Raw genomic sequence first — 12,581 nt, 5'->3', positions numbered from 1 at the left:
CTCTCTCTCTCTCTTTCTCTCTCTCTCTCTCTCTCTCTCTCTCTATATATATATATATATATATATATATATATAATGAATATTAATATGCCTGATGGTGTGAGTGCTGTGCAGAATAAAGGAGTAAAGGAGTTAGGAGCAATTTGGGGGAGTGCTATTTTAGACAGAGGGGTCAGGGAAGGCCTCTCTTTCTGAAACAGGACATTTCTGAATAAAGATCTGAAGGAAGGGAACCAAGGAGCTCAGTCAAAAAGTGGTTTTCAAACTTTTTTGTGCATCCACATTACCTGGAGGGTTTGTTAAAACACAAATTGTTGCCCTTGTTCCCCCAGCCTTTCTGACTCAGGAGGTCTGGGCTGTTAGAAATGTCTGCATTTCTAACAAACTCCCTAATGCTGCTGGTGTGGAGACCATACTTTGACAACCACTAAGCTACAAGAAGAATGTTCCAGACAGAGAGAACCACAAGTGCAAGGGTCCTGAGGCGTAGCATGTTTGTCATGTTTGAGGAATAGCAGGGAGGTCTGTGTCTGAGGAGAAGTAAGTGGGAGAATATCTGGAGTCTGAATACCTCAGACAATGGATCACGCAGGACTTGGTAGCCATTGAAAGGTTTTTGGTTGTACTCTGAGTGAGACGGAGAGCAGAGGAGTAATCGAATCCAGCTTATATTTTAAAAGAGTGACTTGTTGGCCGCCATGTTGAAAACAGACTGTAGGAGGCAAGGTTGGAAGTAGGGAGGCCAATGAGAAAGCAATTGCAATAGTGCAGCAAGAGGTGATAGTGACTTGGACTAGTGTGGATGGTGAGACGAGATGGAATTCTGGATGTACATTGAAGGTAGAGCCAACAGGGTTTGTGAGGGATTGGATGTGGGGAGTAAGAGGCGGAGGAGACAAGGATGATGCTGAAGTTTTGGGCCTGAGCAACTGAATGGATGGAGCTACTGTGGCTGAGATGGGGACTGCTCCAGGAAGAGCAAGTTTACAGAGTAAATTAAGAATTCATTCTTGGGCAAGTTAAGATTGAGGTGTCTATTGGACGTCCAAGTTCAAATGTCAGGATGACAGTTGGATCTATGAGTCTGGATGTCAGGAGAGAGATGAGGCTAAAGATACAACTTTGGAAGTCAGCAGCAGAGAGAGGGAATTTACAGCTTGAGGCTGAATATGTCAACAGGGAGTAAGTTTTAATACAGAAGAACTGGACTAGACATTCTTTCAGTGTCAGGGAGCCACACCCCTTCCCTAGGCTGTCACAACCTGACCATGGGACGGCAAGAGGATTTCACAGGTCTCCCACACCCAGCTCAACTCCTCCTACTTATTCATGTCAACCTGGTGCAAGATACTATGCCTGGCACTATTGAAGATACCAAAGACAGAAATGATAAATTCAATTCAATGTGCATTTACTAACCACTACTTTATTCTGGGCACTGCAGGGGATGTAAAGATAAGTAATTGAATTAAATCCACAAATGTTTATTAGCACCCATTATACACAAGGCCTCCAATGTACTTGGTTCTATAGGGCTTGCAAAGATGAGTCACCCAACTTAGCAAACATTTATTAGCACCTATTTTATACATAGCCCCGCAGAGGATAGAGAAGTAGTTGCTTTTAATTCAGTAAACACATATTAGGCCTACTATGTACATAGCACTTTGCTAGGTATGTGGAGATCACAGATGAGCAAGACCACCCCTCACCTCAAAGTGGTAGCAGATCAGTTTCATCTCTTGTGCTAACTCAGATCAATTGGTAGTGACTGTCAGGCTGTATTGCGAAGGAGTCTAAGATCTCATTCAGCCTTGGCAGAAAAGAATGCCATGATGGATTGGTGATGTCTGCCATGGGCAAAGGAAGGAGAATGTCATAGCGCACATGCCATAGAATTGACATTGCCAGACCATGGGATTAGGGCGCAACAGAATGTGGAAATGGGCACTTTTCCATGTATTTCAATTCCTCTGTGAGCAGCATCTTTAATAGATGGGAAAAGACTGTTTGGTAGTACAGCCTGCGTTTATTTGGATATTTACTAAATAATAGCTATCAGCAAGCCCTGCTTTCGCAGAGCTATTTCTCTCTATTCTCACAATCCTGGGGAATAAGCAGGATCGGTATTAGTGTCTTCATGTTACTGATACAGAAATAAATGCAGTGATTTTTCTGAGGTTCCACAGTAAGAGCTGAAGTCAGAACTAGACCCAGAAGTGGAAACCAGAACCTGAGTTCCTTGGCTCAGCATCCATAGCTTTCTTTGAGGAAAGAGTCGCAACCATTTCTTGCACAAAACTTTGCAGCTTGAAAATCACTTTCACATCCCTAATCTCATTTCAGCCTCCTAGGGACTCTCTTGGGTTAAGTACTGACATCCCCATTTTACAGCTATGGAAACTGAGGCTCAAGAGGGGAAGGAAAGTAAAACTGGGAGAGCACACTATCTGATTCTTAAATTCAGTGCTTGGGGGAAGAGAGAGGAAAGGAGGAAGGCAGGAAGGAGTGTGTTCCCCAAGGATGTCATTTAGAGAGGGCAGCAGCAGGCTGGGAGCCTCCAATTGTCCCATCTATAGCTGGAGAGAGTGTAGCTCAGCAGCCCGCAGGCCCAAGCCAGGAATCAATCGCTGGTCTCTGCAGAGACAACTTCTAAAGATGTTTTTAATTAAAGTCCAGGAAGATCTATACGTGCAATATCTCCTTGCCTAGCAACGGCACTGGCTCTCACCACCCGGGCTGGGGGGAACAGGACAGGAGGCTTCTGGTGGGGAGAAGCAGCAGACAGGAGCAGAGGCCCTGGCCCTCAGGAGTTGGCCCTGTGGCCCAGGTAATCTGGACAGGGACGAATACATCCCTGTCTCTTTTCGTCTTTTCCATCAACAAATCATTCAACAAATATGAGCACTCTCTGTATGCCAGGCCCTGTGGCCACGCGGCATTAGGGTGCAAAGGTGATAGAGCTACCATCCTGCCCTTGAGGGTCTAGCACATAGCAGGTACTCTGTAGATGTTGAGAGAATGAATGGAACTGAATCATAAGCAAAAATGTTTGCTTTCTGCCATGGGTAGAAGGATGCTATCACAGATACTTAAAACGTTGCAGTCCGAAACAAACAAAGTCACGGGACTGCCTAACAGAGGGCCTGGTAAATGTTGAGAGGACAGAAGAGCTTGTGGATCTCAGTTTGGGATGTAAGAGAGTGCTCTCTCTCAGGAGGACATAGCAGATACACACACACACACACACACACACACTCAGGGGTTGCCTGGATGGGCAAGTCCATGGCCAGGATCCATAAGGAAAGAAAGGGTGAGGAGGGGAGGGTGTTTTGCGTTCCCTGGAGACTCTAGAGGAAGGTGCTTGCAATGCAGGAGGTCCCTCACCCCACCAGGCCAAACCTCACCTTCCTCTCCTAGTTCTTCCACCTGCTGTGCCCCCTCTTCCTGCTCCGTATGTACCGCTGTCTCTGTTCTATTTGCTCTGTCTCTGTTTCTAGATTCCTCTGGTTTCCTCTGTGTTTCTACTGCTTTCTCTCTGTCTCTGCCCCACAGACTTCTGTCCCTCTGAGCCTCCTTTCTCTGTCTCTTACCCACTTTCTTGACCCCTCTGTCTGTGCCGCCTTCTCTGTCACTTGTCTCTGGACCTGCCTCCTCCCATGCAGCCACTTTCCTGCATCTCCTGTGTGTCATTCATCTGCATTAGGCTGCCCTGGCTGGGAGGCTGGAAGCAGGGTCAAGGCCAGCCCAGCCAGCCGATATTCTAAGTGATGATAGAAGAGGGAGTTGGGAGGAGGGCAGCAGGGGTGGATGTTGAGAGGGGGCTTGTTTCCTGTGTAATCTGAGCATTCCCAGAGACTCGACAAGTGGTTTTTAATTTTTAATAGAAAGCATTCTGCACAGTGCTGGCAGCAGCAGGGTGGGATTCATTTTTTATAAATGTTTGAGAAGCTAAATGTGAGCCTAGGGTTTCCCCAGGCCCAGTGGGGTGGCGAAAGGAGGTAGGGAAGAGGCAGGATGGTAATAATTACAAACGTCTTCATAATAATGACACGTAGTCACCTCGGCTGAGAACTCTGTTCTTTTCCAAAGTGCTTCATCTCTTTCTCTCATTAAGGGGTCTCCCACACCCAGGGAGGCACGAATGATAAAGTGTTATCTCCATTTTTACAGAAGGGGAACTGAGGCCCAATCAGATTGGGAAGATTTTCCCACAGCCACACAAAGCCAAGGACAGGGCTGGAATGAGAATTTATGTCATAATCCCTGAGCTCCACTCCATGCAGCACCATCCACTCCCAGAACCAGCTGGGGGGCTCCTCCTGGGGGGCTCTGGAACTTGAGTCTGGAGCCTCAACTGCACCTCACAGATAGCAAGGATTAAGGGATAAGAAAAGAAAGAATTCTGGCCTGGGATCCAGGATACACATTCCAATTCTTGTTCCACAACAAACCAAGTCAGAACAACCCAGAGATGAGGAGTAGGCAAGCCCCCTCCCTCCTGATGCTGGTGTCCAGGGGTCTCCTACTCAGGGAGGCACAGCTCCAGGTGCCTCCTGATAATATGGAGAGAAGGGAAAGGAATGAACTCTGTTAGGCACCCACAACACACTGGGTCCTTAAATCCATCATCTCTAGTCCTCATAGCAGCTCAGAGACTCAGAATGGGCACCCTTTAATGTTACAGGTGAGGAAATGGATCAGAAAAGGTAAAAGATCTGACTGAGGGTGTAGAGTGAGGAAGTGGTGGGACTTGAAACCAGGACTCTGTGATGCCAAAACCCACCCAGTCTCCATGGAGATGTGAGGGGCATCTCCTCTCAAGAGTGTCCGACTTCTCATGCTGACTTCAGCTGGGAAGAGCTCTGATGACTTGGTGGCAACATCATCCTACCTGCTTCCTTCCAGGTGTCAGTCTCAGAACAGGCTCAATTAGTCCAGGAGGGCAGCATGCTGGCTAGGCAGACCTGAGTTTGAATCTTTCCCTACTGCTTACTTAATGATGTGTCCCTGGGGAAGTCATGAGCCCCTCTGTGACTCAGTTTCCTCATCAGTTCAGTGAGGGGTTGGGTCTAGGGCATCAGTTTTTAGACCGAGAGGCACTTTAGTTGCACTCTGGAGATTGTGAAAATACCTTTGCCTGCGCTCCTCCCCAAGAGTCCTATTTACTTGGTCAGGGATGGGGCTCTGCATCAATGTTATTTAAAGTTCTCAAGAGATTCTAATATGCTGCCAAGTTGAGAAGCTCAGTTTTTGTGCTCTTCAAGGACCAGCCTTTCCATATCTAACATTCCACATGAGTCCATGGGCCCTGAGATCCTGTTTAGCCAAGAATCAGTTGGGCAACCCTTCCCATTCCAGCCTGGACCTAGGCCCCTAACCACCACTTAGCAGAAGGGCTGGGCGGCAGCACCACGGACAGCAGCCCGCTCCCGTCAACCAGTCCCAGCTCTACTTCTGGAAGTCTGGGCTTGAACCAGCTGTAGGAGAGGGAGAATCTAAACCCAGTTCCTGTCCTTCCCCTCCTCTGCTCTCCCCTGCTCCTGTGTCTGAGTCTTCCCTCTCTCTCTCTCCCACCTATCTACTTCTACTCCAAGCAGCCCCTCCTCCTACTTCTAAGGCAGGATATATGTGGGCTTTGACATCAGATCCACATGGGTTTGAAACCTGCCTCTCTTCTGCACCAGGTGAACTTGTCAAGGTACTGTCCTTGGTGCTGAGCATAGAAATCTGAGTTCTCACAGTGATCCACGAGTTTGGTAGTATTCTTACCCGTCTCACTAATGAGGAAATGGAAACACTAAGAGGTTCATTACTTAACTTCACTCAGCCTCCATTTCCTCCTCTTTAAAGTGAAAATATTAAAAGCTTATCTGAAGGCCTTGTTTTGTAAATTCTATCATATACAAAAAGGGCTTATATCATAGTATCTAGTACAAAGTTGTTATTTAATAAATGGAAACTATCTTTATCAGTTATTGAATAATGATACATAATTCATAATGGATTTCATTATTAATTCATGTTTGCACCCTTCACTGTGCATAGCAGTCTCCTCAGCTGTGAAATAGGAACGGGGCAGGGGTGTGCTGGAGTCAGCTCGTACCAGCTCATGAGAGCCACACTTCGATTTTCAGGAGTTTTGTGGGCCAGTTGATATCATGTTGGTAGCTTGAAACTGGGTCATGGTGAGAATATTTACACCACGGAAATCAGCAAACATTACAAAGCAGGGCACTCCTCCCCACCCCTTCACCCTTCAGAGCTGACTCACCAACAAACCACTGCATCTATATCACAGAGCTGGTGTGAAGTCTGCAGGAGAGAATGGACATGATGGGGCACTGTGAAATATAAACTGCTGAACCTGTGGAACCCCCCCCCGAGGTGGTCCCACAGTAGCTACAAGCTTGGCACCCTTTTGTCGGCCAATTCTGGGGAGCTGCTGACTTCTAAAGAAGGTGGGAGGGCGTGTGTGGCCCAAGGAAGCCATTCCCCTGGGGCCTGGGAAACCAGTGGTGAATCACTGACCCTTTACCATTCCCTCGTGTCGGCATTAACTGTAATGGCTGCAATAAAGAATCCTGGATTGGGGAAATGATTCCATCATCCCCTCGGGAGTCTCTGGGATGCAGCCAGGGAGAGAGAGCGCTCAGCCATGTCTCTGGGGAGTCACTCAGCCCTGCATTGTGTTTTGCCCAGGGAGTGGGAGGGACATGCGGGGGGAGTGACAGGGAGACCCTCTCTCATAACAATTACAACAGCCACTAGTTATTGTGCACCCACCATGAGCCTGATGCTTTATGTATCTTCTCCCATTTCAGCACCTCTGTGAGGGAGTCATAATTGTGCCATTGTGTACTGGCGTGCTGTGCCTCTTGAGACGACAACAGTAACCTGCACTTATTGGGCTCTTGGCGTGGTCCAGGCACTGTCCTCGGTGCTGGATGTGGAAACTGAATTCTCAAAATGATCTCAGGAGATTTGTAATACTACCACCCTCGTTTCGCAAAATGAGGAGATTGAAGCACAAATGGGTTCATGACAGATCCAAGGTCAAACTTCTAATAAGTGGTAGTGCCATCACTGGTTGTGACTCAGTGCACTAGACCACTGTCCCCAAAGTCACTATACTTGTGCTGACACTGCTTCCCAGAAGGGACTTGGCATCCCAGAGTCCCAGGTTCAAATCCCACCACTTCCTTACTCTGTGCCTTCAGTGAAATCTTTTCTCCTGTCTGACTTGATTCCTCCTTTATAATACTAGGTGGGGGGACCCATTCTGCATCTCCGAGATGCTATGAGGATTAGAGATGATGGATTTAAGTGGCTGGCGAAGCCAGTGTGTCATGAGTGCTCAATAGGACGTAATTCCTTTCCCTTCTCTCTGTACCAGCAAGAGGCACCTGGGGCTGTGTCCTCTCTGAGTAGGAGACCCCTGGGCACCAGCATCCAGAGGGAAGGGACTTGCCCACCCCTCTTCCTCAGCTTCTCTGGGTAACTCTGACATGGTTGACATGGAGCTGGAGTGGCCAAAGAGACAGGCGCATTGCAGGGACATTTTAGGAGACTGTGGCTGGGAGGGGGAACCTGCAGAGGGAAATGAGAAATGCAAAAGAGTGAAAAATAAATACATGTGTCTGTCTGGAATGATAGAGGGCCCCGGGCTGGAGGCGGGAGAGGCGGGCGGCGGGCTGGGCTTAGCAGAATTGCTGCAGTAGCACTTCCAGATTCTCACTCATTAACCAGGCAGTGAACTGGCCTCACCTCCCAGCATGCAGCCCTCCTGGCCCAGGGAGCCCAGCCCAGCCCCAAGAGGGGCCTGCCTGGCCCCACCGGCAGGCACCCAGCACAGGGCATCTCCCTGAGGTGGGGTCTCCATCTCCTCCCCTTTGGGTCATATCCTGAACCCCCAAGACTCACTCTTGAGTCTTCCACCTCACCCTCTTCTTTCTGGAAAGGTTTGGGTGGACTCAATGGCTTCGTTGGCCCCTCCACGTGACCCTCCCCCACCCTTACCCCCACCCCCACCTGGTCTAGCCTCACGTCCCAAGCCCTGCTTTCGTCAAATTGAACATGATGTCAAATTAGAGCCATTTCTGGGACAGACCGAAAGAAGCTAGCAGTTTAATGAGGCAGCGTCGAAAATCAATAACTTAATTGCTGCTGTTTGATGGACTTTTATCCAATTTATACTCTCCCCAGCAGTCTACGTGCAGAGCATGAGGAGAAGTGTGTGTGTCTGTGGGTGGGCCGTCTGGGCACCCAGGGGGAGGGGCGAGGAGGGCACCAGGGCCCGCAGCCAACGACTTTCCAAAGGGAAGGCTGGGTACTGCCGTCTCCTGCCAGAGGCCAAGAGACACTGGCCTCTGACCCCCGATGAACTGGTCTGTCCCTCTGGGCTGTCCCCTACCGCCATGATGCGGGGAGAGGAGGCAGAAGTCCCTTGAAGAATCAGTAGGAGCTGGAGTGGGTAGAATGGCCCCTGCACTGGGAGTCAGGTCCTGGTTTCCAGTCCTGGCTGCAACTGACTGTGATGACTGTAACTGGCAATAATGATTGTTGCCATATTGAGAAACTTCTCTGAACTGCTCTGTGCTGGGAGTTTAGAATTCTTCCCCTCAACCTAATGAACCAAGCACTAGGATTCAACTCGCTTTGCTGAAGAGGTAACAGACTCAGAGAGGCTGCCTTTCGTTGCCAGAGTCCTACAGCTGGGAACCACCCCAAGGGGACTTGAATCCAGATCTGACTCCATGGTCACATTTGCGCCACTAGAAAGGGCTCAAAACAGGAAGAGGGTTGGGGCTCAGAGTGGGGATGGGGACCGTGAGGGGCTGTCTTCGATGGCCTCCCGCAGGTCTCCCCTCCCAGCTTCCCTGGGGTGAGGCGAAGTTGGGGAACGAGTTCGGCAGCCCCAGATGACCCCTGTCTCGCTTGGTCCCCCGGGCCCAGGCACGTCGGTGATGCAGGTGATGGCCTCGGATGCGGATGACCCCACGTACGGCAGCAGCGCTCGGCTGGTGTACAGCGTGCTGGACGGCGAGCACCACTTCACCGTGGACCCCAAGACCGGTGAGGGGCAGGGCGGGGCCAGAGGCGGAGCCTGGGGCGGGGTCAGGGGCGGGGCGGGGCGAGGACCATCCCAGACGTCTGTTCTGAGCCTTCTGTCCCAGCAGCTCTGCGGGGAGCACAGGGGGCACCTTGTGCACAGCAGGAGTCCAGGGTCGCAGAGAGGGAAGGGCAGCCAGGCGGGAAGAGGGAAGGACTGAGGAACAGAAAAGGAATGGGATGGGGGGTTTCTTCCAAAACTGGAAGAGCAACAGAAAGGCAGGAGGCAGCCGCTGTGGGTGCCCTAAAAGGACCTCAAAAGTCCGAACTAAGCGGCTTGCCCTTGGAGCTAAGTTGAAGCAGGCGTGTGAGCTCTTCCGGGGTCACAAGTGTAGTTTAGGGGAGGGAGGACGGCTGGTTTCAGCAGTTTTGAGAGCTCTGCCCCTGTGGCAGTTGTTAAGGACCTGATGGAAAAACACAGGCATCTTTAAGGAAGGGTGTTTAAGACACAGAGACCTTTAAGGAAGAGTGGCTTCTTTCTTGCTTATCCCCCCAACACCATCAAACGATGGTGCAGCACGGCCACCTGCTGTCCCCCACTTCACTCACTGTGACATTAGAACCTGACTAATCTCTGAGAAGCCTTGGGGGAGTGCGAGGAGGACAGGATAAGAAGACTGAAGACCAGAGAGATGAAGTGACTCACTTGAGGTCACACAGCTAGGAGTGGCTGCCGATTCCAGCGGGGTGCTCTCACTGCTTCTGGGATAGGAGGGGCCTGGCTTGGGTGAAGGCAGGGAATGAGATGTCAGACAGCACAGAATGTTTATCAGATGCCATTGTGAGGCTCACAGCCCTGTGGGGCAGGAAGACAGGCAGATATGTGGGGATTTGGATGCAAGACTTCTTGGATGCAGTAGCAGCAATCTAAAAAGGATAAGAAAGTGTCTGCGGGGTGCAGTGGCTCACCCCTGTGATCCCAAGACTTTGGGAAGCCAAGCCAGAAGGATCGCTTGAGTTCAGGAGTTTGAGACCAGCCTGGGTAACACAGAGAAGACCCTATCTCTACAAAAAGAAAAAATTAGCTAGGCATAGTGACAGGTGCCTATAGTCCCAGCTACTCAGGAGGCTGAGGTGGAATGATTGCTGGAGCCCAGGAGGTAAATGCTGCAATGAGCTATGATGGCACCATCACACTCCAGCCTGAGCAACAGAGCAAGATCCTGTCAAGAAGAAGAGGAAGAAGGAGGAGGAGAAGGAGGAGGAGGAGGAGGGTGTTGCCAGAGCAAGATTTCAGAGAAGGGCATTCCAGGTAGAGGGTATGGTGCAGGCCAAAGTTGGGAGAAGCAGAACAGCCTGGGGGCATGAGGGGAATTGTAAGCAGTTCAGGCTTGGGCAATCAGGTTTGTTGAGAGGTGACATCGAGAGGGTGGCAGGGGCCTGACTGTGCTGGTATGAGCCAGGCTAAGGAGCTTGCATTTCATTCTAAGGGCAAAGCTGGGAAGTAGGGTTGGGGGGAGTTGATGGATTTGGGTTTTGGGTTTTTCTTTGTGTGTTTCTTTTGTCAGGGGGAGAAGGGAGAGGATTCCAATCCATGAGCACAGTTATAATTGTATTTTCTCACACAAAGTATCTTCGTTATTTTTTTCTCCCCACAAAATACATTTTAGAAAACATTCAAACATTAAAGAAATGCTAAAAAGAAAGGAAAAGAGAGTGCTTCCCACTCCCTATCCCCAGTAATTGCAGCCCCAAAGGTAGCCACTTGGTGTATATATCCTATGAGATCTTAGACTCATTCACTCGAAAATATTAAGTCATGTTTAATAGACAATACATCTCAAGGTTCAAAATTCAAAAAGTCCAAACAGGCATTTAGTAGCAATTCTTCACCCCATCCAGTCCCCCAGCCACCCAGTCTGTATCCCCAAGGCAGCCAATGTAATTTTCTCATGCATCTTCCAGAGCTATTCTGTACATGTACAAGAAAATAAGGTACATGTATTTGTTTTATTTTTTTACATGAATGGTAGCTATAAACACACTATACACACGGCTTGCCTTTTTCACTTGACAATACATCTTGAAGATTATTCCATATCAGTACATAAAGAGCTTCCTCATTCTCTTATTTAATGGGTGTTATGGATACACTAAAATTTATTTCACCAGTCCCCTACCGGTGGACACTTATGCTGTTTCCAATCTTTTGCTACAACGAACAATGCTACAGTGAATAACCTCACACATACATCATTTTGTGCTCGTGTGAGTATATCTGCAGGATAATTTTCAGGAAGTGGAGAAGCTGGGTCAAAGGGCACATGCATTTGGAATCTTGATAGATAATGCCAAAATGTACCAGACGACACTCCCATGAGCCACGTGTGAGAGTTGCCAGTTTCCCCTCCTCGTCACCGACAGTGCAGGTTCACTGATGACTTCTAAGCAAGGAAATGACATGCTCTGGTTTTCATTTTAACAAGACCCCTCGGGTTGCTGCTACAGAGCTTGGCTCAGAGGCAGGAATTGGAGGCAGGGAGGCCCTAGAGCCCAGGATGCCCAGCATAGAGTCCCAAAGGGCAAAAACCAAAAGCCTGCGCCCTTTCTTGACACTCGCTCAGACTCCTTAACCTACCTGTCTAGCTAGGAGGCCAGGGATGATGAAGAATTCGTAGGAGGATTGATTGAGATGCCAAGAAGAGAGAATGGGGGTGGCAGTAAGATCCTGCAAAGGACAAACCTTGGGGGCCAACACGAATCTGCAGGACTAGGTTGAGGGAGGAGGCAGAGTTTCTTTCCACGTAGTAGGATTTATTCATCTAGGCAAGGGGTACCACCAACAGAAACAGGAGGAGTGTAAATTAAGAAAGCTACTAGAGCAGAGGAATGAGTGAATGTGCCCTGGAATCTGATGCAGAGCTAAATAATTCAGCTTTAACTATATTGGCTTTAAGATGAGAGAAAACAGGGAAAGAAACATCTAGAATTTCTAGCAGGCCATGTGAAATACAGGTGTGGAGCTCCAAGAATGGCTGGGGCTCTTAAAGCTTCAGTTTCCCCATGCGCGCAGGGGAGAGTCATACCCATCTCATGTGATGGTTGTGAGAATTCAATGGCACAGTTCACTCATTCATTCAACAATTTATTGAGTGCCTATTATGTGCCTGGTTCTGTTCTAGGCACTAGGAATGCAGCAGTAGGCAAATCTAAGGCTCTGCATTCATGGCACTTTTATTGAAGTAGAGAATATAGAAGATGAGCATGTACACATGTAACATAATGTCAAGCAGTGACGAGTGTGAGGACGAAACCTAATGTAGAGGAAGGACTTAGATAAAGACATCACAGCCGGGCACCGTGGCTCACGCCTGTAACCCCAACACTTTGGGAGGCCAAAGCAGGTGGACCACTTGAGGTCAGGAGTGAACCCCCTCCTGGTCAACATGGTGAAACCCCATCTCTACTAAAATACAAAAATTAGCCGGGCTTGGTGGCATGTGCCTGTAATCCCAGCTACTCGGGAGGTC

General features: G+C 49.1%; 1 protein-coding gene across 1 annotated transcript in view; it reads left to right on the top strand.

Moving 5' to 3' along the window:
• The window catches only part of CDH22 (cadherin 22), a 139,430-nt gene that overhangs the window by 72,305 nt on the left and 54,544 nt on the right, over positions 1–12,581 (top strand). Inside the window, exon 4 of the mRNA XM_023197094.1 lies at positions 8,956–9,075. Within this exon, the coding sequence (XP_023052862.1) occupies positions 8,956–9,075 (120 nt within the window). The remainder of the gene's footprint in view (positions 1–8,955; positions 9,076–12,581) is intronic.

The sequence above is a fragment of the Piliocolobus tephrosceles genome, chromosome 20 (assembly GCF_002776525.5).
Source record: "Piliocolobus tephrosceles isolate RC106 chromosome 20, ASM277652v3, whole genome shotgun sequence".
In the NCBI taxonomy this organism is placed as follows: Eukaryota; Metazoa; Chordata; class Mammalia; order Primates; family Cercopithecidae; genus Piliocolobus; species Piliocolobus tephrosceles.
This window is presented reverse-complemented; position numbering and strand designations above follow the sequence as displayed.